The following is a 25279-nucleotide window of genomic DNA, read 5'->3' as shown; positions in this document are numbered from 1 at the left end:
GACGTCGGGGGCATCGCTGGCGCTCGGGTGGCAGAGCCGCAGATGTGCTTCCATAGCGCAGACAGGCCCAGAGTCCCAGGGACGCCCCAGGCCAGGAACTGCTCATCACATACACTGAAGCTGCTACGTCAGTGAATGCTCCTCTCCCCATGGCGCTAGAAATGGGATTTACCAGGTTTCGTATTTGTTTAGTCAGTCCCCTGGAAAGGGCTAACTAGGACAGAGGGTTAGGTTGGTGCATGGCAATCACGTTAATAAAGAAAAAAAGCCTGGCTCTTGCATTGGCCGGGAATCGAACCCGGGCCTCCCGCGTGGCAGGCGAGAATTCTACCACTGAACCACCAATGCTGCAGCTGGAAAAAACTGCTTCTCCAGCTGTTTTGTTCATGCTGCACACATGGTGACAGTCAGGAAGTTTCAGGTTACAGCCCTGTTTTGGAAACATGTAATTCTGGCCTTAGGCTTCTTAAGCCTTGCCCCATAAACCGTGGAAGGAAGAGCACCCCTTGGCTCTTCATTTCACTGTCTTGCTCTTTATTTTAGAGGGTTCATTTCACTTCCCAGCAGGCCATTTGCAGAAGTGCTCCGCTCAGACAAGGACACGTTTGGCTCAGCTAACAGTAGAGTGAAGTTCTCCGCAAGCCAGGATCTCTGCACTCCACTGGGGAAGCCAGGGAAAGTAACGTAGCCTGGCAATAAACTAACAGCAAGTCTGACTGGTCCACGAGTAACAACACCTGATAACATTCAGGCACCCCATGACACCACCCTGAAGGTGACAAAAGCTCCATGTGCCACGAGCAGAGGCTACGGGGGGTAGGAAAGCACCCTGTGCGTGGAACTGTTGCTTCAGAAATTAAAACTGCCCTCCATGGATATGTCTGAATGGATGCCCAGGAGGCTAACGAGTCCTCAGACCCCCTGAGCGTTCTTTACTCACGTGTGTGAGGACAGGAGAGGAGATGGGCATTGTGACTCATACCCAGCTCCACCAATGCCACTAGGCACAGGCTGGCATGTTGCAATAGGTGTGAGCAGGAGGCTCCTAAGTTCTGTCCCAGAACTGGCCACTGATTGGCTCAGTAACTGGGGAGCAGCCCCAGCTGGAAACCCGGGGTACTGTGGCTTCCTCTTCTAGTGACCTCTTGGTTCCAGCTAAAAGCGGTTGTTATCCAGCAGCTGCCAATAGGCGAAAGGCAGGTTGGCAGGGCTCCAGCCAGAGGAGAAAGCGCTGGGATGTGCCTTCCCTGGCTGCAGCCCTGCAACCTCCCAGCAGGGCTGCAGCCAGGGAAGGAAGCGTTGGGATATGCCAAGCCTGGGCCTCCAGTGCCAGGGCAGGGTGCAGCCTCCGTGAGCCGCGCACATTTTAACTGAAAAAGAGCCACAGGCAGTTCGCGATCCACGGTTTGCCCACCCCTGCCATATACAAACGAAACTGCCAGCCCCTAAATCCCAGACAAGAGTGATCGCACTCCCCTCTCTTTCATGGATTTTGCTATCTTGGCTACTAGGAGAATGGTGTTGCCAGCTGTGGATGTGTGGCCTGAAAGCCCTGCATGCACTAGAAAAGTCATTTGTGGCTTGTAGCTTGCAGCGTTTTGCTTCTTTCTTTTGATTGGCTCCCGGCATGTGGGAGAGAGAGTCCGGGGTGCACAGTGGGCCCATCACAGTCCCAGACTGCAGGCTGGGGGGATCTAGTCACAGAGTGTTGGGGTTCTAAGGGATTGGCTTGTTTTGGCCTTGTTTTGAAATGGGATTAGCTTGATTTTTGGTTTATTGTGAAAGTTGGGGTGCTTATTTACCAGGTGAAAGTTGGCAACTGTGCTTGTTACTTGTTTAGTAGATTGTCTTTCCGAAAAGGTTTTTTAACATTACCTATTTTAATGGTGTCTAATCTTCCCAGGTTCCACTGGAGGACCTCTGCAGAGTCTCAGGGTTATTTGTGAGCTCTAACACCTTAACTGAAGGGGTCATAGGTGAAAAACCATGCTCAGAAGTGTCCCGAGCCTCTGTTTGCTAGAAGCTGGGAATGGGCAACAGGGAAAGGATCACTTGATGATACCTGTTCTGTTCATTCCCTCTGGGGCACCTGGCACTGGCCACTGTTGGAAGACAGGATACTGGGCTGGCTGGACCATTGGTCTGACCCAGTCTGGCCGTTCTTATTCTTGTTATGTTCTTATGTGCAGCCCAGAGAGAGGAGCCATGCAGCTCTGTGGTTCCCCCAGCACCCTCGCTCCCCATGGAAAGCCCCGACACCTGGGCTGCAGCTTCCCCCGCCTCTGCTACTACCCTGCCCGCAGCCTCCCCTCTCAGCATGCAGTGCCAGGACCACGGCAGGGGCTCTGTTGTTGGACAAGGATGCAGGTGCTTCAGCTCATTGCTTCCCTGTGGTCGCGGTCTCTGGCAACAGGTAGATTTGAGGGCCTGCAGGCAGGAAAGCCACATCCCAGAGCTTCCTTTCCTGCCTACAGCCCAACAAACCTGCCTTTCGCACATTGGCCCCGGTGCCAGGGCAGGATGCAGCCCAGAGGGGACAGGGAGAGGTACCATGCAGCCCCAGCACTTCCTTCCCTGGCTGCAGCCCCACAAACCTTCTGTGGCCAGGGTCTTTCTTCCAAAAGCAGTTGTTAATAAGCAGCATGGCTGCTGCCGATGGCTGAATCCCATTCTCAGAAGACTGTGAACCGCTCCCTGCTGGTGCACGAGGAGGTATTTCAAGCTTCGATTGAGCTTCTTGTGCTGGTTTAGCTGCCTCTGCAGGTGCAGGCTCTGTGGCACCCTTTGGTGCTGGCTCCCAGGACTCTGGTGGGGATGCAAGTACAGGCTCTGGTGCTGGCTGCTCCTCCCGTTCCGATCCTTGGGCTGGTTCTGGCTGGGTCCCAGGAACCGGATCTACAATTGCTGTCATAGACTCTGGTCTATCCACACACAAAACCCTCTCACCTAAGTTTAGTGATGCTTCCAACCCAGGCTCGCTGGTCCATCCAGAGTCAGAGGTTAGCACCTGGGTGCTTTCACCGAGGCTGTAACCCACTCACTTTTCAATGAAGACACAGGCTAAACGACTCAAGTGTTGAAAGTCCTCCATGTGCCTTCAAACAATTCCTCCCATGTGCCCAGAAGGAGAGGCAAGTTTTCCCACAATTCACTGGGAAAGACTCCTAGAGCGGCTCAGTGCACTGTAGCACAAAGACCCATGGGCTGTGACCCCACACGTCCTAGAGACATACAGCGGGCATAGCACGTGAGGCTACAGTAACTTGGGTAGGGCTTTGCAATCTGGCTGCTCACACCTGGGTGAGGCTAACCCAGGTGGGCTCAGACTTGGGTGCTGATCACTCAAGTTAACTGCAGTGAAGACATACATATGGGCCTAAGGTGCACCAAAATCAGGAAAGCAGTAAAAACCAGGTTCTGAAGCATCAACATGCTGGAAATCATCCACTGAAATGCCAAGGCAAACTGCAAAGAGCTGCAAAATAGGGCTCAGAGCATCGACGTTTGCTGAAGTGCCAACTTGAGCACCACTGAGAAAGCAAAGTGCTAAAGAAGGTCATAACCTGGGCCTGAGTGGAAAGCAAGGACTCCGCAGAGGTTGCCCAACAATTCCGCGGAGTAGTCCAGGGACAAGAAGTGGAGTGGTGGCTACAGAGCTGTAGCTCCTGCAAAGATTCCATCTTTACCTTCAAGAAGAAACTGACTGGCAGGCTCTGAGGGCAACAGGGTGGCGTGACCCACTTGTAGGGGGACTGCTTCATACTCCATTGGACTACTACCTCACAGACCTGTCTTACCTTGTGGAACAGAGGCCCAGTGGATGGCATATTTAGAGCAGTATTATTATCCCCATTTCATAGCTGGAGAAACTGAGGCACAAAACAAGAGTTTTGCCAGTTATTTCACTAGGAGCAGCATCAGGCCTGTAGGAATTAGGTACATAGATGCTTTTGAAAACCTTACTAGGTCCCTATCTGCATCTGTAAGTGCCTAAATATCATTACAAACAAGGCCATGGAGAGGATCACCACTGGGATTAGAACCCAGGTTCCTGGGTCCCAGTTTTGTGCTTAGACCATTAGATTACACCTTTGACGCAGGGGCACCATTTCAGATTTTGGTGGTGGTGGAGTGGGGGCAACTTTAACTGTGATTCCTGGGGCTACTTAGGCACTTGAAAACTCTAGTTTTTTGGCCGATAACTTAGCAATTAGCTGACAGGAGTCGTGTATCTAATTCCTTTATAAAAGAAAGAAAATTAAATAAATATTAGACCTACTAAGCTCCAGTAACATGTTCTGACATCTTGTGGCAAGTCACTTAAGGGAAACTGGTTAGGTTTAAAATTTTAATGTATATTCTTATTTTATTACTGACTCTGTGGAGAGAGAGACCCTGCAGGGACGCCTTTGTTCTATCCCAGCGCTGGGAGGAGAGCAGGGTCTAGTGGGTTACAGCGGGGAGCAGATACATCTGGGTTCTATATAAGAACATCAGAATGGCCATACTGGGTCAGACCAATGGTCCGTCTAGCCCAGTATCCTGTCTGCCGACAGTGGCCAATGCCAAGTGCCCCAGAGGGAATCATCAAGGTCATCATCAAGTTGCCCTGTAGCCCACTCCCAGGTTCTGGCAAACCGGTGAGGGGCATGCAGAACATGGTGTTGGATCCCTGCCCACCCTGGCCATTACTGGACCTATCCGCCATGAACTTATCTAGTTCTTATTGGAACCCTGGTATAGTCTTGGCCTTCACAACATCCTCTGGCAAAGAGTTCCACATGTTGACTGTGAAGAAATACTTTTTTTCGTTTGTTTTAAATCTGCTGCCTGTTAATTTCATTAGGTGACCCCTAGTGCTTGTGTTGTGTGAAGGGGTAAATAACACTTCCTTATTCAATTTCTCCACACCAGTCATGATTTTATAGACCTCGAGCATATCCCCCTCAGTCGTCTCTTTTCCAAGATGAAAAGTCCCAGTCTTATTAATCTCTCCTCATACAGAAGCTGTTCCACACCCCTCATCATTTCTGTTGCCCTTCTCTGCACCTGTTCCAATTCCAGTGTATCTTTTTTGAGATGGGATGACCACATCTGCACTATTCAAGATGTGGGCGTACCATGGATTTATAGAGAGGCAATATGATATTTTTCTCTTTTTATCCCTTTCCCAATGATTCCCAGCATTCTGGTGGCTTTTTTAATTGCCGCTGCACACTGAGCGGATGTTTTCAGAGAACTCTCCACAATGACTCCAAGATCTCTTTATTGACGGGTTCAGCTAATTTAGACCCCATCATTTTGCATGTATAGCTGGGATTATATTTTGCCAAGTGCATTACTTTGCATTTATCAGCACTGAATTTCTTTTGCAATTGTGTTGTCCAGTCACCCAGTTTTGTGAGCTCCCTTTGTAGCTCTTCGCAGCCTGCTTTGGACTTAACTCTCTTGAGTAGTTTTGTATCATCTGGAAATTTTACTATCTCACTGTTTACCCCTTTTTCCAGATCATTTATGAATATGTTGAATAGGACTGGTCCCAGTAAAGAGCCCTGGGGGGCACCACTCTTTCCATTCTCACCATTTATTCCTACCCTTTGTTTCCTGTCTTTTAACTGGAGTGCCTGGCAGTGCTTTCAGGATCATCTAAGGATCCTTAATTTACTGTAATGACAAGTCTTCTGTTACCTTAATCCCCCTGCCCCTGTGTATAAACAAACTCCTGCTGCTCCCAGCTTCCCAACTCCTCACATCTCACACTCCAGCTGTTGCAGCTAAGAGTGCTGTCAGGGGCTAGGGTGAGTAGGCCTTCCCTACGAAACTCAGGGGGGCAGAACGGGACTAGAGCCCTCCCCTGGCCCCCCTAAATGGCGCCCCTGCTTTGACTCCTTTCTAGATAGTCATGAAACCCCCAAGTTCTCTGGATTCTTTTTCCATCCCAATTTTCCCTTGTCTTGAGGCACAGGGTGTCTGTGAGCTAGCTATGGCATTCCAGTCCAGATGTACTATCACGTTAACCAGATCCACACTAACAGATCCACCAGAATCTCTGTTTGCTTAACTATCTTTATTCCAAAATACATTTTCATACAGCAAACAAAGAAACCACCTTGCCAACAGTCATCGTAGCCTCTGATCCCAGAGGGTGAGATCAGCTGGGAGGCATGATGGAGTCCTCATATTTCTGGGGTACAACGTGAGTGCTTTCATGAACTCTCCTCTGCTCTTTTGGGAAAAGCTGCAGCACCTTTGGTGGCTTGTACACAGGGTATATTTTTAATAAATCCACAGTAAGCGAATCCTCCTTCAGGCAGGAACGTTTGTACTTTGAAGGCAATGCCATTGGTGGTTATCAACTGAGGGAGGATAAATTGACCAAGTCTTGACGCATGCAGTCAGACCATATACACAGATAGCTGGGATCTTCCCCACTGATCTCATGCCCCTTTCTATATCGTAAGTTTCATATAATTTGACTAACAGATCAGTGACTCTATCAGGCCAAGGTCACTTCAGTAGTTAGCTTGCTCTTTGGGAATTTTCAACAAATATACAGGTGGGTGTGTTCTGTGCATGCTGCTGTATCCAATCCTGCAGTCGCCCACTGATTTCAGTAGGCGTGCAGATCCTATAAACATTTTCTGTACTGGCAAGAACAGTGGTGAAGAGATTCCGGTGCTGCTTTTCACTGCCAAGGCACATCTGTGTTGTAGAGAGAGTCCATTCTGTACGGAGATGGGGAGGGAAATGAAGACCCGTCAGATTCAGATCCTAGGAGGTGCATGATTGCACACTTGGAGTTGCGAGTGGCTCAGCAAAGTGGGGGAAATGCCCGTTTAGGGACTGGGACACTGATGCTCTGCATGCGTGCCACTAGGTCACTTCTCAGGGGTTATACCCTTCAAGTAATAAACCCAGGAAATGCCTGCCCCCATGCCTGATGCCCGGGCACAGGAGACAACCAGCTTGCTGGTGACGGGCATCTTGCTGCCAGTGGGGTTCCCCTCAAAGTAGACGGTGATGAAGATGTTCTTCTTGGAACGTATGTTCTCAGCTGCCTTTATGGTAAAAGCTGGGTTCTCCACATTGTAGGCGAAGGCCGTGTGCTGCAGGAATACGTTCTTGAAGGGAATGGTCGTGCTGGAGCCAGCCTTGATCTGAAAGGGGCCCTGAGGCTTGGGGGGCACTGACACGCCAAAGAGCGGGATGCTGTATTCTCCTCCGATGGGTGAAGACAGGATGAGAGTTGCTCTTGATTCACCCAGCTGGTAGGGTTCATAGGTTATGTCCACACTGACCTCTGTGCCCCCCTGAGAGCCTGGGGATGCATTGATGATTTTATCCGTGTGGAAATCTGAACAGTCAATCTGCAAGGGGAGAGAAGGCGCCACTTGGATTTGGAGAAGGCATTGTGGCCCCTGTGGCCCAAGGTCTGACATACCCCAGAGCTCAGGAACAGGAACAGCAGTGGGGCAATTTAGCATCAGCAGGGTCCTGATACAAAATGTATATTTACTGTTTTCTAAATGAAATGCACATTCCAGCCCCCTTCACTTGGGGCCTTTCCATGCACACAGGGAAAGCCCAAACCTCCCCCCTCCCAACTGGAACTCTGGGAAAGTTGGGCTCTGGGGATGGCTTAGGTGTTATTGCCTTGGGCAGTAACACCATGACTAACGTTGCCACAAAAGGGGATGTCTTCACACTAGAATAATCACAGCACTAGGTAGAACTCATCTCGCACATGGTAGATCTCAAAGTATTTTACAAATAGGACAGTGACATTCAACCCCTTTTACAGATGGGGAAACTGAGGCACAAAGCGGGGAAGCAACTTGTCCACAGTCATCCAGCAGGCCACTGGCTGAACTGAGACTACAGCCCAAGCCTCCAGTTCAGTGCTCTGTCCCCTAGGCTACACTGACCCCCTAAGCACCATTGCACTGTGGTGGCAGCTCTGATAAAGACTGAGTGACCCCACAAGGGAAGACGGTCCCTGCAGAAGGCTCAGCTTTGGTGGTGAAGTCAGTGGGAAGGCTGGCTACATTCACCACAACCTCACCACCTGCATTGGCCAAGCTAGGAAAGGTTCCAGCCGGACGAGGAGAGCAATGCTGAAGGGGCCTAGTACTGCTCAAGAGGGCTGATGGGGTACATAGCTGAGTTGCCTGCTGAATGTTTGTACTTCCACCCCCTTGAGCACTGGTGCCTTCCTTACTCTTCAGCTAGCCCCAGAGCAGAGCGGGGACCCTGATCACCTTGCAGGTGTACTCTGTTCTTTGACGGGTGTAGTTAATGAACTTGGTGGTGATGATCTGGCTGCTGCCCAGCATGGCACGGAAGTACAGCGGCTTCTCCGGCCTGGCTGCAATGGCTTTCAGGTTCAGGTCATACTGGAAGAAGCCCAAGTCGCTGCTCTGGAGCACCAAGCGCCCACTGACCTCCCCGACTTTTAGGGGCTGGAATTCGAACATGAGCACCCCCTGGGGGGAAAAGAGAGAACAACCTAGTCCATCCGCATGGGAGCAGAAATGTTAGTGCCCAGCCCAGGGATGGAAATTAGTACTTGGCGTGCTGCATCATGGACAGTCAACAGCGGTTGTAACACCCAGTGCCCTTGCAACCCAATCCGTACTCACTTGTGTAACACTCACACCTGTAACGCCGACAGACCCTGGTGGTCGGCATCGACCCTGGGACCTCCGGAGCTTAATACATGAGCCTCTACTGCATAAAAGCCATACGGCCGTTAACTAAGGCTGTAGAGCAGACTCATTAATCTCTCTAAGTGGTCTTGATGCCACTAGATGGGACAGAGCACCACACCCAGGAGGTGTGTGGGTTACACTTGCTCAGTGCATTTATCATCTACAGCCTCACAGAGAAGCACCTGGGTTTACATGGTGGGCATGGGGCAGATGGGGTGTGAATTAATTAATCAATGACCATTATTTATCAATTCATAAGATGAAATGACACATGTGTACCCCTAGACAGGGGGACAGAAAGAGAATAAATTGTGCAGCTAACAAAGTTGTTTCATTGTTCTGATCACTCTGCTTGCGTGTTACATCTCTTCCACCCATCCTCCCTGACCTGGCTTGTCCATTTGGCTTGTAAGCATTTTGGGACAGGGATTAGCTCTGATAAGTCTCTACGGGCTGAACCACAAGGGTATGTGTCTCGAGGAATTACTGGAACATTGAAAACAAAAGGTAATCTAATGCGCCCTGCCTTATTTACTTACTCTTTTTGCAATATTAAGACTCACTTTAGGATGGTTTATAGGAGAAGGAGTTTTCTGACCTGGTGCTTCTCTGCTTCCCAAGAGAACACACAAACAAAGAGCACAAACAAAGCCTTCCCCCCTGCAGATTTGAAAGTATCTTCTTTCCCCATTGGTCCTTTTGGTCAGGTGCCAACCAGGTTAGTTGAGCTTCTTAACCCCTTACAGGTAAGGAGGAATTCTAGGCTACCCGTAGCTGTATGGTTATAACAAATGTCGATATAAATAACGACATTCCTGATTTCTCATGCCCAGATCCTGGGGTGGCGGGGAGGGGCAGGTGCATTGACAAAGTGGGTGGAGAGCTGTGGGAAACCCCTGTAAAGCAGGAGGGAGGATGATGCTTGTGCCTGTCCATGTCTGTCTGTTCGTTAATTAGCCATTCATCGTGTCCTTCCTGCGTTGTGGAGAATCTGTCCCAGGGAAAATTAAAAGCTCCCCGCCGGCCCCCAGGCAAAGTAGCAATATTTTCCAAACTAATATTTTCCAAACTATTTTCTGCATCCAACTTTTGTGTCCTTTTGCTCTTTGGGCCAGGGGAGTTGGGGTGGTGAAGGAGCTTGGTAGAGCAGAGAGCAGCTCAGCCCCACTTCAGCTGCTCTCGGCCTACCTAGAACAAGGGTGCGGGGAGCTGGGGTGTTTGGCGCAGCCCAGGCTGGGACTGGGGACAGAGATGATGCACAGGAGGGCAGGCAGAAGCCTCGTGGGATTGCACTTGGAGAAGCAACTGAACCAGTGCAGCAGTTCGCGCAGTGATTGCTCCCTACGACTGCCCTGAAGGGGACTGACGCAGGGGCGAATGACTCAGTAGCTGGCCTTGCAAACAGCGAGTGCAACCACAACAGTGGTGGGAAGGCCTGTGGGCTTGTTGGCAGCAACTTTGCACATGGCCGTGTGATGTGTTACAGGCATACTAGTGGTGCATGGAAGATTCCTGCAGGGCAGTGTAATCCTCTGTAGGGATACTCTGCATATCCCCACTCTCCTGCATCTCTCTGATTTGCTTACCCTACCCATCTTCTCCTTTCCAGGTGACCCTTTGGGGACTGCAGCCCTCTGAGGATCAGGTGGGGTCTGTTACCACTGGAAACCAGCCCCATAGCGCACCCACAGATCAGGCTAACACCTGGCTCAGGAGCACTTGGGCTGTTGACATTCCTGAGGGTCAGAGCAATTGCCTTACTGCAGAGGGAGGAGAGCAGTGCAAGCAGGTTTGCTGTGCAAGGCTTTGTTCTACCTCGGACTGGGCGGGCACAACGAACTGCGGTGGGAGGTTGACATCGGGCACTTTGCAGTCTGTAGTAAACGTCACCGGGAAGAAGAGGGGGTTTTCCACCCTGATGGATGAAGACGTGCTCTGCCGAACAGGGGTAACCATCTCGATGGTGCTGAGCGGACCGGAAGGGATGGCCTTGAACGTGACCAGGTAGAACAAGTACTCCTGTGTCGCCTCATTGCGAAAGGTCACCTGAAATCAAGCACAAAAGAGGTAACAGTCAGACCTAGGGGAGCTCCCTCTGGACCAGGGACTGGTTCTGGTCACAGGAGAAATGAACTCACCTTGGACTCTTCCCACCGGCCTCCTATGCACACCTGGCAGAGAACAAGTGCCCTGATCAGCTTCCAGTCGAGTCCAGGGGAGCTTTACTTTAGATGCCTAACTACCAGAGCAGTCACTTCATTCTGGGCACCCAAAAGTGTCAATGTTTTGGTTTAAAATCCTAGAGACTCCCACCATCACCCCTACACACAATCAGCAAGCAACCATTCCTTCGCAGAGTAGCAGGGCCTGGGAGTGGGCCTACCTTGGCACTGAATAGTCCTTCCTTGTAGGAGAAGAAGGTGAGCTTATAGTCCTTCTTGGAGGAGGCAGGCACTTCCGTGTAGTCCAGCCCCTTCAGCATGGTGGTGATGTCCGACTTTTCTGGTTTGATCATATCCACTATCACATGGAACCTGGGGAGAGACAAACAAGAGAAAGGTCAAAAGGCCTCATTTCCACTGCAAACAGCCAGACATCAGCCCGGTAGCAAACACTTACGCAGGCTGTCCGATTGGTGCCCCTAGAGTATGTCTACACTATAGTAGGGACGTGGGCTCTGACATATGTCTACACCCTGCCCTAACACCCACACAGCACCCACACCCCTCAGAACACGGGCTGACTGGCTCGTCCCAGGGTAGAGGTCTGCACCCACGTTCCACTCTGGTGTCACGCCAGCCCACTTTGCTGAGGCTGTTGTAGCCAGGCTTGTGTTTGGACAGTCCAGCAAAGCTATCCCATAATTCCTGGGCCCTGCACGGTCTGGCCTTTCTGCTCCTCAATAGCTGGTCAAACATGTGCTTTGTGGTTCCAAACCATGTGACCAGGGCCAGCTTTAGGGAAAATGGCACCCTGGGCGAACTTGAATTTTGGTGCCCCTGGCCCCTGTGTGCATGGCACCCCCCATTGCCCCTGGCCCCCATGAACTCCCCAGGCTCCCCACTCTCCCTCCCCCCATAACTCCTGGACTATGCCCGCTTCACCCCAATGCCTGTTCCCCCTCCTGCACTACTAATCCCTACACCCCTTCATTCCCAACCTCTGCCCCTCTCCTGCACCCTAACCCCTATACTGTGCCACCTTCACCCCTAATCCCTGCACCTCCCTCCTGTGCCTCTAACACCTGCACTCTGTGTGTCCCCTCACCCCAACCCCTGCCCTCCTCCTGCACCCCAACACCTGCCCCTCCTGTGCCCCTAACCTCTGCACTGTGCCCCCTTCACCCCAACCCCTGCCCCCTCCTGTGCCCCAATCCCTGCACTGTGTATGTCCCCTCACCCCAACCTCTGCCCTCCTCCTGCACCCCAACCCCTGCCCCCTCATGTGCCCTCAATCCCTGCACTGTGCCCCCTTCACTTCTACCCCCTGCACCTCCCTCCTGCACCCACATGGGGGAACTGACCTGGATGCACAAAGCAGCTGGCACTGCTCTCGCTCCCCCACTGGACTGCTGCTCCTCCACCCCCGGCAGCCCTAGGGGGCTGAGCCTGTGAGGGGGGGAGCAAGGAGCTGTCAGGGGTCCCTGCATCCAGGTCACTTTCCCTGCCGGCTGCGTAAGGGGAGGGCAGGAGAGCAGCAGTTCCTGATGGCTCAGCCCAGCCCAGGTGGAGAAGTGACCTGGATGCAGGGAGCCCTGGTGTGTGTGTTGTGGGGACTGCGTGAAGGGGTGTGTGCATACGTGTGTTGGGGGGACTGTGTGAAGGGGGGTGTGGGTGTGTGTGTTGGGGGGGAGTGTGTGTGCGCCCGAGTGAGTGTGTGCGCCCGAGTGAGTGAGTGCGCTGTCTCTTTAAGAAAGCACTCAGGGTCAGGAGCCTGAACTTGGCTTGTTCAGACACAAGCAGCCGCCAGCAGCTCCAGCCCCAGAGAGGCAGCAGCGCACACAGATTCCCCCGTCCCGTCACCCCAGCTTAGGGGAAATCGGTACACCGGGGGGGGACACCCCGCCATCAGCCCCCACCGAGCAGACAGGAGGACGCTCCCAGTCCGGAGCGGCCAGGGGCGACTCCAGGGATGAAGGGGAGGTTGGGGAACAGGACAGCAGCGGCTCCGCCCCGGTCGTCCAACTGCCCCCTGCACCTCGGGTCTACCCCTCCCCACCCCGCTGCTCGCCTGCCTGCCCTGCCGCCTCCATCAGCCCAGCTGGCTCTGGGCAGCAGGTCCGGTGGGAATCCAAACCCTGCACCCGGCGCCCCCTTGGGCGGGCCGCCCTGGGTGGGGGCACGTACGGCCCACCCCAAAGACCGGCCCTGCAAGTGACCCTTCTGAATTCTAATGAGGATGGACCAAATCCTGTTGGTTCATTTCACTGATCTAGAAGAAACACAGACGAGGGCCCGGGGCCTTGTCATCTTAAGGTCAGGCTTGACAAAGCCCTGGCTGGGATGATTTAGTTGGGGATTGGTCCTGCTTTGAGCAGGGGGTTGGACTAGATGACCTCCTGAGGTCCCTTCCAACCCTGATATTCTGTGATTCTATGAAGGCCTACTCAAGTAATGCAGGGATCTCAAACTCAATTTACCTTAGGGCCAGTGCCAGTCCTCAAATCCTTCCGGCGGGCCAATAATGTCACTCATGCCGCACAGAACCTGGCCCCCCAAACTCCGCCCCCCACCTGCCTAAGGCTCTGGGAGGGAGTTCGGGTGCTGGGTGCAGGCTCTGGGCTGGGGCAGGGGATGGGGGTGCAGGCTCTGGGAGGGGGTCGGGGCACTTACCTGGGGCTCCAAGGTGGGGTGGGCCAGGGGGCCTCCACGCACTGCTACCCCCAGGCACTGCCCCTGCAGCTTCCCATTGGCTGCAGGGGTGCTCAGGGCGGAGGCGGTGTGCGGAAGCACAGCCTCGCCCCACCCCGGGGCCGCAGGGAGGGGCCAGCAGCCACGTGAAGCATGCAGGAAATTGCTCAGCTCCGCTGCGCTGCTGGTGGTGAGCGGGGCCCCAGGCCATTTTAAATGGTCTGGAGGAAGTGTGCGGGTGAGTGCCCGGGGGTGGCAGGGGGGACCAAGGGAGAGACCCAGCCCCAAAATTGCTGGAGCCCCGGGGGCCACAGTGGGGAGGTTCTCGGGCCACAGATGGCCCACGGGTCGGGACTTTGAGACTCCTGCTGTATTGTTTCTAGACTGCTCTTGCCCTGCCAAACCTGTTGGGTAAATTTCCCCTGGGCCATTATGGGGAGGGAGATGGAGTTTATTTGGCATAAACCCTCCCAAAGCAGAGCTGTCAGCCAGATCCATGCTTCCTGAGACCAGAATAAAGGCCAGTCTAAGTGCATGCCGACCTTGTGGCCTAGACAATCTCCCAAGAGGCTTTCTGGGACCCCAAGTCACAGCACACACCAACTTCTTGGCTGGGAGTTGTTGGGGTAACACCAGGGATGGAGCTAGCATGGAAAGCCCCTCTCTGTGCTGCTAGCTGTGAACAGCCACTAGGCCCTTCCCAGTTTACCTTTGTGGCTTGTTCAGCCAGTTTGAGATGGGGAGCAATTCGGTGTAGGTAGTTTTGCATGGCACCTCTCGGACAATGGTCCCTGAAGACTTAGGGGGCTCTGCAGTCCCCTGCAGGAGGTACAGCAAACCTGTCCCATCGGGGAGCGGAAAGAAGATGGAGCCCTAGAGACAATGCAAAAGGTTGGTAGGTTCCTCTGCTTTCACGGTCCCCTGTTCAGCTTATCTGCTCCTGAGTGCATACATACATGGGCCAGAGCTGCTGGTATGACAACTGCCCTGTGCTGCACTGCCAGGGTAAGCCAGCCATTTTCACCAGCCTAGAAAGACGCACCCCAATGGAAGGCTGATCCTGCACTGGTGAGGAATCGATATAGGGGTCTCCTGCTCTACCGCTCATCCCTCCTGCTGGTGTGGTCGGGGAGAGGCGGCATGGCTGGAGCAAAGCAGGCGAGGTGAGGCTGTCACTGCGCCATGCTGATTCTCAGCTGCAGTAGAGTCACTTTGCAGATGTGCGCAGCTGGCAGAGGGACTGGCCGTGCCCAGAGACACAGCAGCAGCAGGGGAGTGCAAAAGTGAGCTGTACGCTGCCCTGACACCTCCCCTGCACAGTACTCTGTGAGATCTGCATCCCAGGTTCTGCCCCCCAAAGCCTCCAGCAGTTGCCTTAGAAGCGGTCTTGGCAGTCACCATTGCTCATAAAGCTGGGGGATGGTGAGCTTTCTCCCATGGCCCTCATTATCCCTGCCATGATGCTCCAGCTCCCATACAAGCCTCTCTCCTGCAGATCCCCCCAGGTGAGAGTGTGCAGCCTCCCTCTGTCCTCACTCCTGATTCATAGCCTGCTTCCCGTGCACAGCTGCCCTTCCCTTCCCTCTTCAGCACCTCCCAGTGAGCTGCTATTAGTCTGCAGATTAGCATCCTTGGGCCAGCAGAAAGATTCCCCAGCAAACCTCCATGGGGCAGCGGCTGTGACCTCCAAGTGTGTGGGACATCTTGGAGAGGCCTTTTAGTGGGGCACGGTGCTCTCTGTGAAACCAGCCACACCTGGTGCAGTCCTGGTTCCGTAGCTCAAGGTCTGTCTACACCGGGGTCCCCAACGTGGTGCCCGCGGGTGCAATGGCACCTGCTGGGGCAGTTGTGTGCGCCTGCAGGACACCGTGCCGCTGAAATGCTGCCGCTGAGGGCGGCCGGCAGAGAACCGCCTGCCGAAATGCCGCCAAGAAGTGTTGCCGTTTCTCTGCGGCGACGCTTCTTGCCACTGCTGCTTCTCAGCGGCATTTCGGCGGCGGGGTGTCTGGCGTCCGCCACAGTCTTCTGGGAATAGGAATGTGCTATTCCCACAGAAAGGTTGGGGACCACTGGTCTACACTAATCATAGGGGTGACTGCGGCATGTGCAGCCATACCCAAGCGAGCTCTGAGAACAACAGCAGAGACGTCTTGGCAGCATGAGCTAGCAGCCGAGTCCAGTCGTGATTCTATAGACCTCGATCGGATCCTTCCTTCGTCCTCTCTTCTTCTATGCTGAACAGCCCCAGGCTTTCTCCATCTCTCCTCACATGAAAGCTGATCCAGACCCCTCATCATATTTGTTGCCCTTCTCTGTACTTTTTCCAATTCTAGTACAGAGATGAGGCCACCAGAACCACATGCAATATTCAAGGTGTGGGAATACCATGGATTTATACAGTGGCAATATGAAATGTTCTGATTATCTATCCCTTTCTTAATGGTTCCTAATATTCTGTTAGCTTCTTTGACTGCCACTGCATATTGAGCAAATGTTTCCAGAGAACTATCAACGATGATGCCAAAATCTCTTTCTCGACAACAGCTAATTTAGACCCCGTCAGTTTATATGTATAGTTGGGATTATGTTTTCCAATGTGCATTACAACACTGAATTTCATCTGCCATTTTCTTGCCCAGTCACCCAGTTTTGTGAGATCCCTTTGTAACTCTTTGCAGTAAGCTTGGACTTTACCAGTCCATCTTGAGTAATTTTGTATTGTCTACAAACTTTGACACTTCACTGTTTACCCCTTTTTCCAGATTACTTATGAATATGTTGACCAGCACTGGTCCCAGTACAGTTACTGCTATTTAAAAAACCCAGGGGTACCCTGCTATTTACCTGTCTCCACTGTGAAAACTGACCATTTATTCCTATGTTAGAAAAGTATGTAAATGGTAATTAGGGCTATTCCGTAGAAATAGTTAATATAGCCATGCTAAATGGACTAGCGCTTTGAAATGCACACCTGTATTGTTAGAGAATTAGAGGTAATACTAATTGTATGCGTTTATTTATATCTTGTTACATGTTAGCCATGTAAACAGACAGTTCCTGTCTATTACTATAGCTATTGATTCAGAGATCAAAAGGGGAATATTAACATTTAGATGAAATGTGAGTGTGATAACGTCATTGTCTTTATTTCACTTTAAAGTCTGTGGTAAATTGTCTATAAACTACTTAATGGATAATTACCTTATGCTGATGAATGCAACTAATTACTTAGGTATGCATAGAAGATAGGGAGTTCTACTTCAAAGCTGCTATTCTTCACCCAAGGAACCCCTGCTGTAAAGAGGCTACCACAGCCTACCAAAAAACTGTATAAAAACCCTTGGGACCTGATCCTTTTATCTCAGATCTGCTGAAGCTTTTTTCAGGGGAAGTTTGAGTCGTAAGACTGAGGTCTCCAGTCCCATCTGGATCACCCTGTGTATGGCACTTTGGACTGAACCTATCGACTAATTCTAAGAGCTATATGGAAGTTCAAAGCTCACCATCTCTGCTCTGAAACTGATCTCAGAACTGTACTCATGTCTGTATGGATACTGATCTTTTAACCAATACTCCCTCTCTTTTCTTTTTCAATAAATTTTAGTTTAGTTAATAAGTGTGTATTTGGCTATAAGTGTGTATTTGGGTAAGATCTGAAATATTTATTAACCTCGGAGATCACGTGTCCGATCTTTTGGGATTGGTAGAACATTCATATTTGACTGGGCTGTTTGGGAGGGAGCCCAAAGGCTGGGTTGCTTTTAACTTCTGTGTAACCAGTAAAGTATTATAGAAGCTGTTTTGTGGCTAACTTGGTGGCTCTAAGTATTGGAATACCCACAAGCTTTGGGAATTGTCTGCCCCATTCTTTGCAGTTTGCCCTAATTGAATAATCTCAGTGTGGTCCCCCTGGGTCGCTGGTCACAACTGTGTTCATCTATGTGTCTGATAATTCTCTTCTTTACAATAGTTTCAACCTTTTGTCTGGTACTGAAATTAGGCTTACCGGCAATTGCTAGGATGGCCTCTGGAGCCTTTTTAAAAAATTGGCTTTACATTCCAGTCATCTGGCACAGAGGCTGATTTAAGCAATAGGTTACATACCACAGTTAGGAGTTCTTCAATTTCATATTTGAGTTCCTTCAGAACTGGTCCCAGTGACTTATTACTGTTTAATTTATCAATTTGTTCCAAAACTTCTTCTAATGACACCTCAACCTTGGACACTTCCTTAAATTTGTCACCTAAAAAGAATCGCTCAGGTGTGGGGATCTCCCCCATATCCTCAGCAGTGTACACCAATGCAAAGAATTCATTTAGCTTCTCCACAGTGGCCTTGTCTTCCTTGAGTGCTTCTTTAGCACCTCAATCATCCACTGGCCCCACTAATTGTTTGGCAGACTTCCTGCTTCTGGTGTACTTTAAAAAAATGTTGCTTTTAGTTATTGTGTCTTTTGCTAGTTGCTCTTCATATTGTTTTTTGGGCTCCCTAATTGTACTTTTACATTGACTTGCCAGAGTTTATGCTCCTTTCTATTTTTCTCAGTAGGATCTGACTTCCAGTTTTTAAAGGGTGCCTTTTAGTATCTAACTACTACTTCTACTCTGTTGTTCAGCCATGGTGGCATTTGATTGGTTCTCTTGCTGGTTTTTTTTTTTTATGTGGGGAATATGTTTATTCTGAGCCTCTATTACGGTGTTTTTAAAACGTTTCTACGCAGCTTGCAGGTATTTCACTCTTGTGACTGTTCCTTTTAATTTCCATTTAACTAGCTTCCTCATTTTTGTGTAGTTCCCCCTTATGAAGTTAAATGCTATTGTGGGTGTTTCTTTGGTATTTTTCCTCCTAAAAGGATGTTCAATTTAATTACATTATGGTCACTATTAATAGGCAGTTCAGCTATATTCACACACTGAACCACATCCTGTTTTCCACTTATGACTAAATCAAGAATGGCTTCTCCCCTTGTGTGTTCCAGGACTAGCCGCTCCAAGAAGCAGTTATTAATGGTGTCTCAAAATTTTATCTCTGCATCCCATCCTGCGGTCTCATGTTCCCTGTCAATAGGGGCATAGTTGAAACCTCCCATTATTATTGGGTTTTCTGTTTTTGTAGTCTCTCTAATCTCCCTGAGCATTTCACAATCACCACCACTATCCTGGTCAGGGGGTTGCTAGTACATTCCTACTGCTATATTCTTATTAAAGTATGGAATTTCTATCCATACAGATTTGATGGTACTGATTCAGATTTTTATTATATTTGACTCTATGCTCTCTTTCACATATAGTGCCATCCCCCACCTGCACAACCTGCTCTGTCATTCCTATATATTTTGTACCCTGGTATAACTGTGTCCCATTGATTAACATCATTCCACCAAGTTTCTGAGATGCCTAGTATATCAATATGCTCATTTAGTACCAGGCACTCAAGTTCACACATCTTGGTATTTTAGACTTCTAGCATTTGCACACAAGCACATATAACATTTGCCAATACTGTATTTAGTTGTCTGCCGTCCTGGGATGTAACTGACCTTTTTTGGTTGACTGTTTCTCTTCAGTTCCTACCTGTACTTTATCAACTTCTATCTTCTCCTCTTTACTAGGAGAATCCCCGTTAATAAATCCTCCCCATGGATGTGTCTGTCAGAACCATGTGCTGCGCCACACCGGTTGGTTTGCCCCCAGCCCTGAGTTGAAAAATTGTTCTACGACCGTGATTAATTTTAATTGTGCACGCCAGCAACCCAGCTCTGTTTTGGGTTAGGTGGAGCCCAAACTTCCTGTAGAGACTCCCCCTTTTCTCAAAGGATCCCCAGTTCCTAATAAAGCTAAATCTCTCCCCCGAATGCCATTGTCTAACCCATGCATTGAGACCCCGTAGTTCTGCCTGTCTTCTCAGCTCTGTGAGCATTTCAGAGAACACTATTGTGGGGGTCCTGGACTTCAATCTAAATTTGGCCTCCAGGACCTCTCTCCTACTTTTCCCTGTGTCATTGGTATCTACTTGTACCATGTTCACTGGATCCGCCCCAGCACTGCAAATACGTGTATCTAGGTCAGGGGCGGGCAAACTTTTTGGCCTGAGGGCCACATCGAGTTTTGTAAATTGTATGGAGGGCGGGTTAGGTGCCCTCCCCAAACAGCCAGGCATGGCCCGGCCCCCGCCCCTTATCCCCCCCACCCTGTTTCTCGCCCCGATGCCCCCCCGATCCCTGCCCCATCCATCCCCCCAACCGCCCCCGAAAGTCCCACCCCTGACTGCCCCCCCGCCACCACATCCAACCCCTCCTCTCATTGCTGACCGCCCCCACTCCCCGGGACCCCTGCCCCATCCAACCACCCCTTCTCCTTGTCCCCTGACTAGCCCCGGAACCCCTGCCCCTGACTGCCCCCCGCCACCCCATCCAACCCCCCCTCCCTAACTGGCCCCCACGCAGGACCCCTGCCCCCATCCAACCCCCCCGTTCCCCACCCTCTGACTGCCCCGACCCCTATCCACACCCCCGACCCCTGACCACTCCCCCCGAACTCCACTGCCCTCTGTCCAGCCCCCCCGCTTCCTGCCCCCTTGCTGCGCAGCACAGAGACCGGGTCAGGCCGGGCTCTGCAGCTGCGCTGCCCCAGGAGCTCCCAGCCCCGCCGCCCCGAGCATTGCACTGGCGGCACAGTGAGCTGAGGCTGCGGGGGAAGAGGAACAGCGGGGGAGGGGCTGGGGGCGAGCCTTCCGGGCCAGGAGCTCAGGGGCCAGGCAGGAGGGTCCCACGGGCCGGATGTGGTCCATGGGCCATAGTTTGCCCACCTCTGATCTAGGTGTATTGAGAGATCTGCAACCTTTGCACCCGGCAGGCAATCCACCATGTGGTTCTCCCAGTCATCACAAACCCAGCTATCTATATTTCTAATAATTGATTTCCCATAAGAACGGCCAGACTGGGTCAGACCAAAGGTCCATCCAGCCCAGTATCCTGTCTGCCAACAGCAGCCAACGCCAGGTGCCCCAGAGGGAGTGAACCTAACAGGTAATGATCCAATGATCTCTCTCCTGCCATCCATCTCCACCCTCTGACAAACACAGGCTAGGGACACCATTCCTTACCTATCCTGGCTAATAGCCATTAATGGACTTAACCTCCATGGATTTATCCAGTTCTCTTTTAAGCCCTGTTATAGCCCTAGCCTTCACAACCTCCTCAGGCAAGGAGTTCCACAGGCTGACTGTGCACTGTGTGGAGAAGAACTTCTGTTTATTTGTTTTAAACCTGCTGCCCATTAATTTCATTTGGTGGCCCCTCGTTCTTATATTATGGGAACAAGTAAATAACTTTTCCTTATTCACTTTCTCCACACCACTCATGATTTTACAGACCTCTATCATATCCCCCCTTAGTCTCCTCTTTTCCAAGCTGAAAAGTCCTGGCCTCTTTAATCTCTCCTCATAGGGGACCCACTCCAAACCCCTAATCATTTTAGTTGTCCTTTTCTGAACCTTTTCTAATGCCAGTATATCTTTTTTCAGATGAGGAGACCACATCTGTATGCAGTACTCAAGATTCAAGGTGGGCGTACCATGGATTTATATAAGAACAATAAGATATTTTCCGTCTTATTCTCTATCCGTTTTTCAATGATTCCTAACATCCTCTTCGTTTTTTTGACTGCTGCTGCACACTGCATGGATGTCTTCAGAGAACTATCCACGATGACTCCAAGATCTCTTTCCTGATTAGTCGTAGCTAAATTAGCCCCCATCATATTGTATGTATAGTTGGGGTTATTTTTCCCAATGTGCATTACTTTACATTTATCCACATTAAATTTCATTTACCATTTTGTTGCCCAGTCACTTAGTTTTGTGAGATCTTTTTGAAGTTCTTCACAGTCTGCTTTGGTCTTAACTATCTTGCGCAGATTAGTATCATCTGCAAACTTTGCCACCTCCCTGTTTACCCCTTTCTCCAGATCATTTATGAATAGGTTGAATAGGATTGGTCCTAGGACTGACCTTTGGGGAACACCACTTGTTACCCTTCTCCATTCTGAAAATTTACCATTTATTCCTACCCTTTGTTCCCTGTCTTTTTACCAGTTCTCAGTCCATGAAGGGATCTTCCCTCTTATCCCATGACAACTTAATTTACATAAGAGCCTTTGGTGAGGGACCTTGTCAATTTCCTCATTACTGTTACCTGTCTCTCCCTAATAACTGGTGTCCCTTCTCCCAGAGGGGTCTCCTCAGTCCAAGGGATACCATGACATGATGTTGTGAAGGCCAAGACTATAACAAGGTTCAAAAAAGAACTAGATATGTTCACGGAGGATAGGTCCGTCAATGGCTATTAGCCAGGATGGGCAGGGATACAAAACCATGCTCTGAAGTGTTCCTAGCCTCTGTTTGCCAGAAGCTGGGAATGGGTGACAGGGATGGATCACTCCATGACTGCCTGTTCTGTTCATTCCCTCTGAAGCAGCTGGCATTGGCCACTGTTGGATATGAATACTGGGGTAGAGGGACCCTTGTTCTGACCCAGTATGACCATTCTTATGTACTTATGACATCACCCGGAAGGATGGGGCTCATTTCAACACTCAAATCCTCTGAAAATCTTTGTTTTAAAGCTTGTAGTTGCTAATCTGATACACAGGTTACTCTCCCAGAATTAGTGCTCTGTGTTATCAGGTCTCTAGCTGTGGTTACAAAGGTCTGGTGCAATAAAAGAAACGGCTGCACTGCTCTCATGCTTCCACAGCTCATACCTGATGCTTCTTGTTCTCCACGTTCATGGTGAGGGGTCTGTAAGTGATCTCATAGGGCTTGTTTTGCTGATGGGCCTCTACCCTGATGAATTCAGGCCCTTTCCATTGCTCCCCCTCAATGATGGGCTGCAGGTTCCATGACTGGTTGCTCCGGTTGGACAGCATGATAGTCTGGGTGTGTTTTCCACGCACCTGACAAGTGAAATTCATCACCTGCAACAGAGGAGCACAGAGAGACTTCATCCCCCTTAGGGAATCCATTCCATTTACCTATGGCATTGTGGTGTGTGGGGGTGCAGGAACTCCTCACCCACATGCAAAGACACAAAAGAAAGAGGGGTGAAGGACAGACAGAGAGGGAGGCATATATAAATACAGAAACAGAGCTAAAAAGAAAAGGAGTACTTGTGGCACCTTAGAGACTAACCAGTTTATTTGAGCATGAGCTTTCGTGAGCTACAGCTCACTTCATCGGATGCATAGCATATCGTGGAAACTGCAGAAGACATTATATACACACAGAGACCATGAAACAAAACTTCCTCCCACCTCACTCCCCCGCTGGCAACAGCTTATCTAAAGTGATCCTCAAGTAGAGCCATTTCCAGCACAAATCCAGGTTTTCTCACCCTTCCCCCCCCCCCCCCCCCCCCACATACAAATTCACTCTCCTGCTGGCAACAGCCCATCCCCCTTTGAAACCCCTCTTTATAATGCGCATGATAATCAAGGTGGGTCACCTCCAGCACTAATCCAGGTTTTCTCACCCCCCCCCCCACACCCCCCCCTTTTTTTTCCCAAAAACCACACACACAAACTCATTCTCCTGCTGGCAACAGCTCATCTTACAATGTGCACAGCAATAATCCAAGTTTAACCAGAACGTCTTGGGGGGGGGGTTTGCAGGAAAAAAACAAGGGGAGACAGGCTACCTTGCATAATGACTTAGCCACTCCCAGTCTCTATTCAAGCCCAAATTAATAGTATCCAATTTGCAAATGAATTCCAATTCAGCAGTTTCTCGCTGGAGTCTGGATTTGAAGTTTTTTTGCTTTAAGATAGAGACCCTCATGTCTGTGATTGCGTGACCAGAGAGATTGAAGTGTTCTCCGACTGGTTTATGAATGTTATAATTCTTGACATCTGATTTGTGTCCATTTATTCTTTTACGTAGAGACTGTCCAGTTTGACCAATGTACATGGCAGAGGGGCATTGCTGGCACATGATGGCATATATCACATTGGTGGATGTGCAGGTGAACGAGCCTCTGATAGTGTGGCTGATGTTGTTAGGCCCTGTGATGGTGTCCCCTGAATAGATATGTGGGCACAGTTGGCAACGGGCTTTGTTGCAAGGATAGGTTCCTGGGCTCTCTCTTATAAAACCATTTTGCAGGTTTTCATGGAGGGCCCAATTCTGCAGTCCTTATTAACACAAGCAGGCCTACTGAACGAGGTGGGGCTACTCATTGTAAGTGCTGCAGAATGGGCAGACATCAGTTACAGTCCTTTTTGTGGACTGGCTGCTTGATTTGGTCTGAGTTCTCCTTTTGGAATTCAGGAGGACTGTGGGGTCCGGCACTCAAGAAATGTCCATCAGTGCCAGAGTTCCCGTTCATGGCCTCTCCCTTCACAAGGTGCTGTCAGGCCCACACTGGAGCCACAAAGCTGGGCATGAGTGTTCATGTCATTACAGAAGTTGAAGATCCTCACTTGGACCTAGTCCTAGAATTAAAGCTCTGTCCTGCTGCAGTTTCCACCTGTGCTGGGAAACTGGGGGACTATGCTCTGCATCCACAGCGACACTGCAGGTTTGGGAACCAAGACAGCTTCTATGCTGGACCGGGAATGGCACGGGCCGGGGGGGGGGGGTGTCTCTCTCTGCTAAGGTTACCTCTTTTGTCATGGGCACCACCACGCAGTATCCAGTCAGAGTGAGCTTGAGCGCTTCGCTGCCCTGGATGCAGCACTGCAGGTTGTCATAGTGGATATCTGGGTTCAGCTCATAGGGATGAAAGATCACTTCGAAGGGGACTTCCATTCCTGGGGAGATGTAACCCTCCACCGGGCTAATGGAGAAATCTGGCTCAAAACTCTTGATGTCCCATTTAAATCTTTCCAAGAAAAGCACAAAGAAAAGGACAGATTTAAAGCTGGGCTCACAGTGCATCCCAGGCCGGGTTGGGAAAGATGGGAGCAGGGTTCTCTTAAGCATCTCGATGCCTTTCTGTGCTGTCAGTCAGCTATAGATACAGCCCTTGGGCACAGCTGCAGTAGCATGAAAGGTGGCTATGGGCCTTCACAGACATGTAGGTCCTGAGTCTGCAGCCCTGACTCACGTGGCAGCGCACATTGGCTCTGAGTTAAATGGGATGATTTGGCTTGCGTGAGTATCTCAACAACACTGGGGGCTACAGACCTGAGCCTGTAGGGAGGCCATATTCCACCACTCTGATGGCATGCTACATACTGTTCTGCTATCTCTGGGTTCTTGGGACAGGCACAGGTCAAGCAAAGATCTCCGGGGGCTCAGGCTCACCACAAACCTTCAGTGGAATAGGTCTTGTGTGAGGACGCTACCTCACCTGACTCCTATGTCTCCCGTGTTCCGCATGAGGACACGCCGGGAAGCCTGGCTCCGCTGCACCACTGCTCCAAAGGGGATATGATCCTGGTCCAAGCTCACTTCAATGCCCTGGCAGCAGCCCCGCACCACAAAGAAGGAGTGCAGCAGCCCCATGCACTCGAGCATCACCTCCTCTGCAAACTGCGGGATGCGGCACTTTGGGGAGAAAGTCACCTCTACGCTGCAGGTGCCCCCTTTGGGCTTCAGAGTTATGTCGCTGGACGGAGACAAGCTGAGAACCTGCCCAGACAGAGGGCCAAATGTGATGTCTGACCACTGGGAACACAGAGCCCTCAGAGCTATTGAGAGTAACAGGAGAGATTTCCCAGAGC

At 50.7% G+C, this 25279-nt stretch overlaps 1 protein-coding gene and 1 non-coding gene across 3 annotated transcripts in view; both read right to left on the bottom strand.

The window, feature by feature from the left end:
* Positions 1 to 277: 277 nt before the first annotated feature.
* Positions 278 to 348, bottom strand: TRNAG-GCC. Its single transcript has one exon. It is a non-coding gene; the product is annotated as a tRNA-Gly (tRNA).
* A 5682-nt stretch (positions 349 to 6030) lies between these two features.
* HYDIN (HYDIN axonemal central pair apparatus protein) overlaps positions 6031 to 25279 on the bottom strand; it is a 446380-nt gene continuing 427131 nt past the window's right edge. For both annotated transcript variants that reach the window (XM_043526330.1, XM_043526331.1), the window contains 8 exons: positions 24907 to 25187; positions 24216 to 24435; positions 22322 to 22534; positions 14268 to 14431; positions 11092 to 11242; positions 10524 to 10754; positions 8259 to 8483; positions 6031 to 7367 (listed from right to left, as the gene is read on the bottom strand). In XM_043526330.1, the coding sequence (XP_043382265.1) occupies positions 6879 to 7367; positions 8259 to 8483; positions 10524 to 10754; positions 11092 to 11242; positions 14268 to 14431; positions 22322 to 22534; positions 24216 to 24435; positions 24907 to 25187 (1974 nt within the window). In that variant the 3' untranslated portion in view covers positions 6031 to 6878. The remainder of the gene's footprint in view (positions 7368 to 8258; positions 8484 to 10523; positions 10755 to 11091; positions 11243 to 14267; positions 14432 to 22321; positions 22535 to 24215; positions 24436 to 24906; positions 25188 to 25279) is intronic.

This window comes from Chelonia mydas, chromosome 12, assembly GCF_015237465.2.
Source record: "Chelonia mydas isolate rCheMyd1 chromosome 12, rCheMyd1.pri.v2, whole genome shotgun sequence".
In the NCBI taxonomy this organism is placed as follows: Eukaryota; Metazoa; Chordata; order Testudines; family Cheloniidae; genus Chelonia; species Chelonia mydas.
This window is presented reverse-complemented; position numbering and strand designations above follow the sequence as displayed.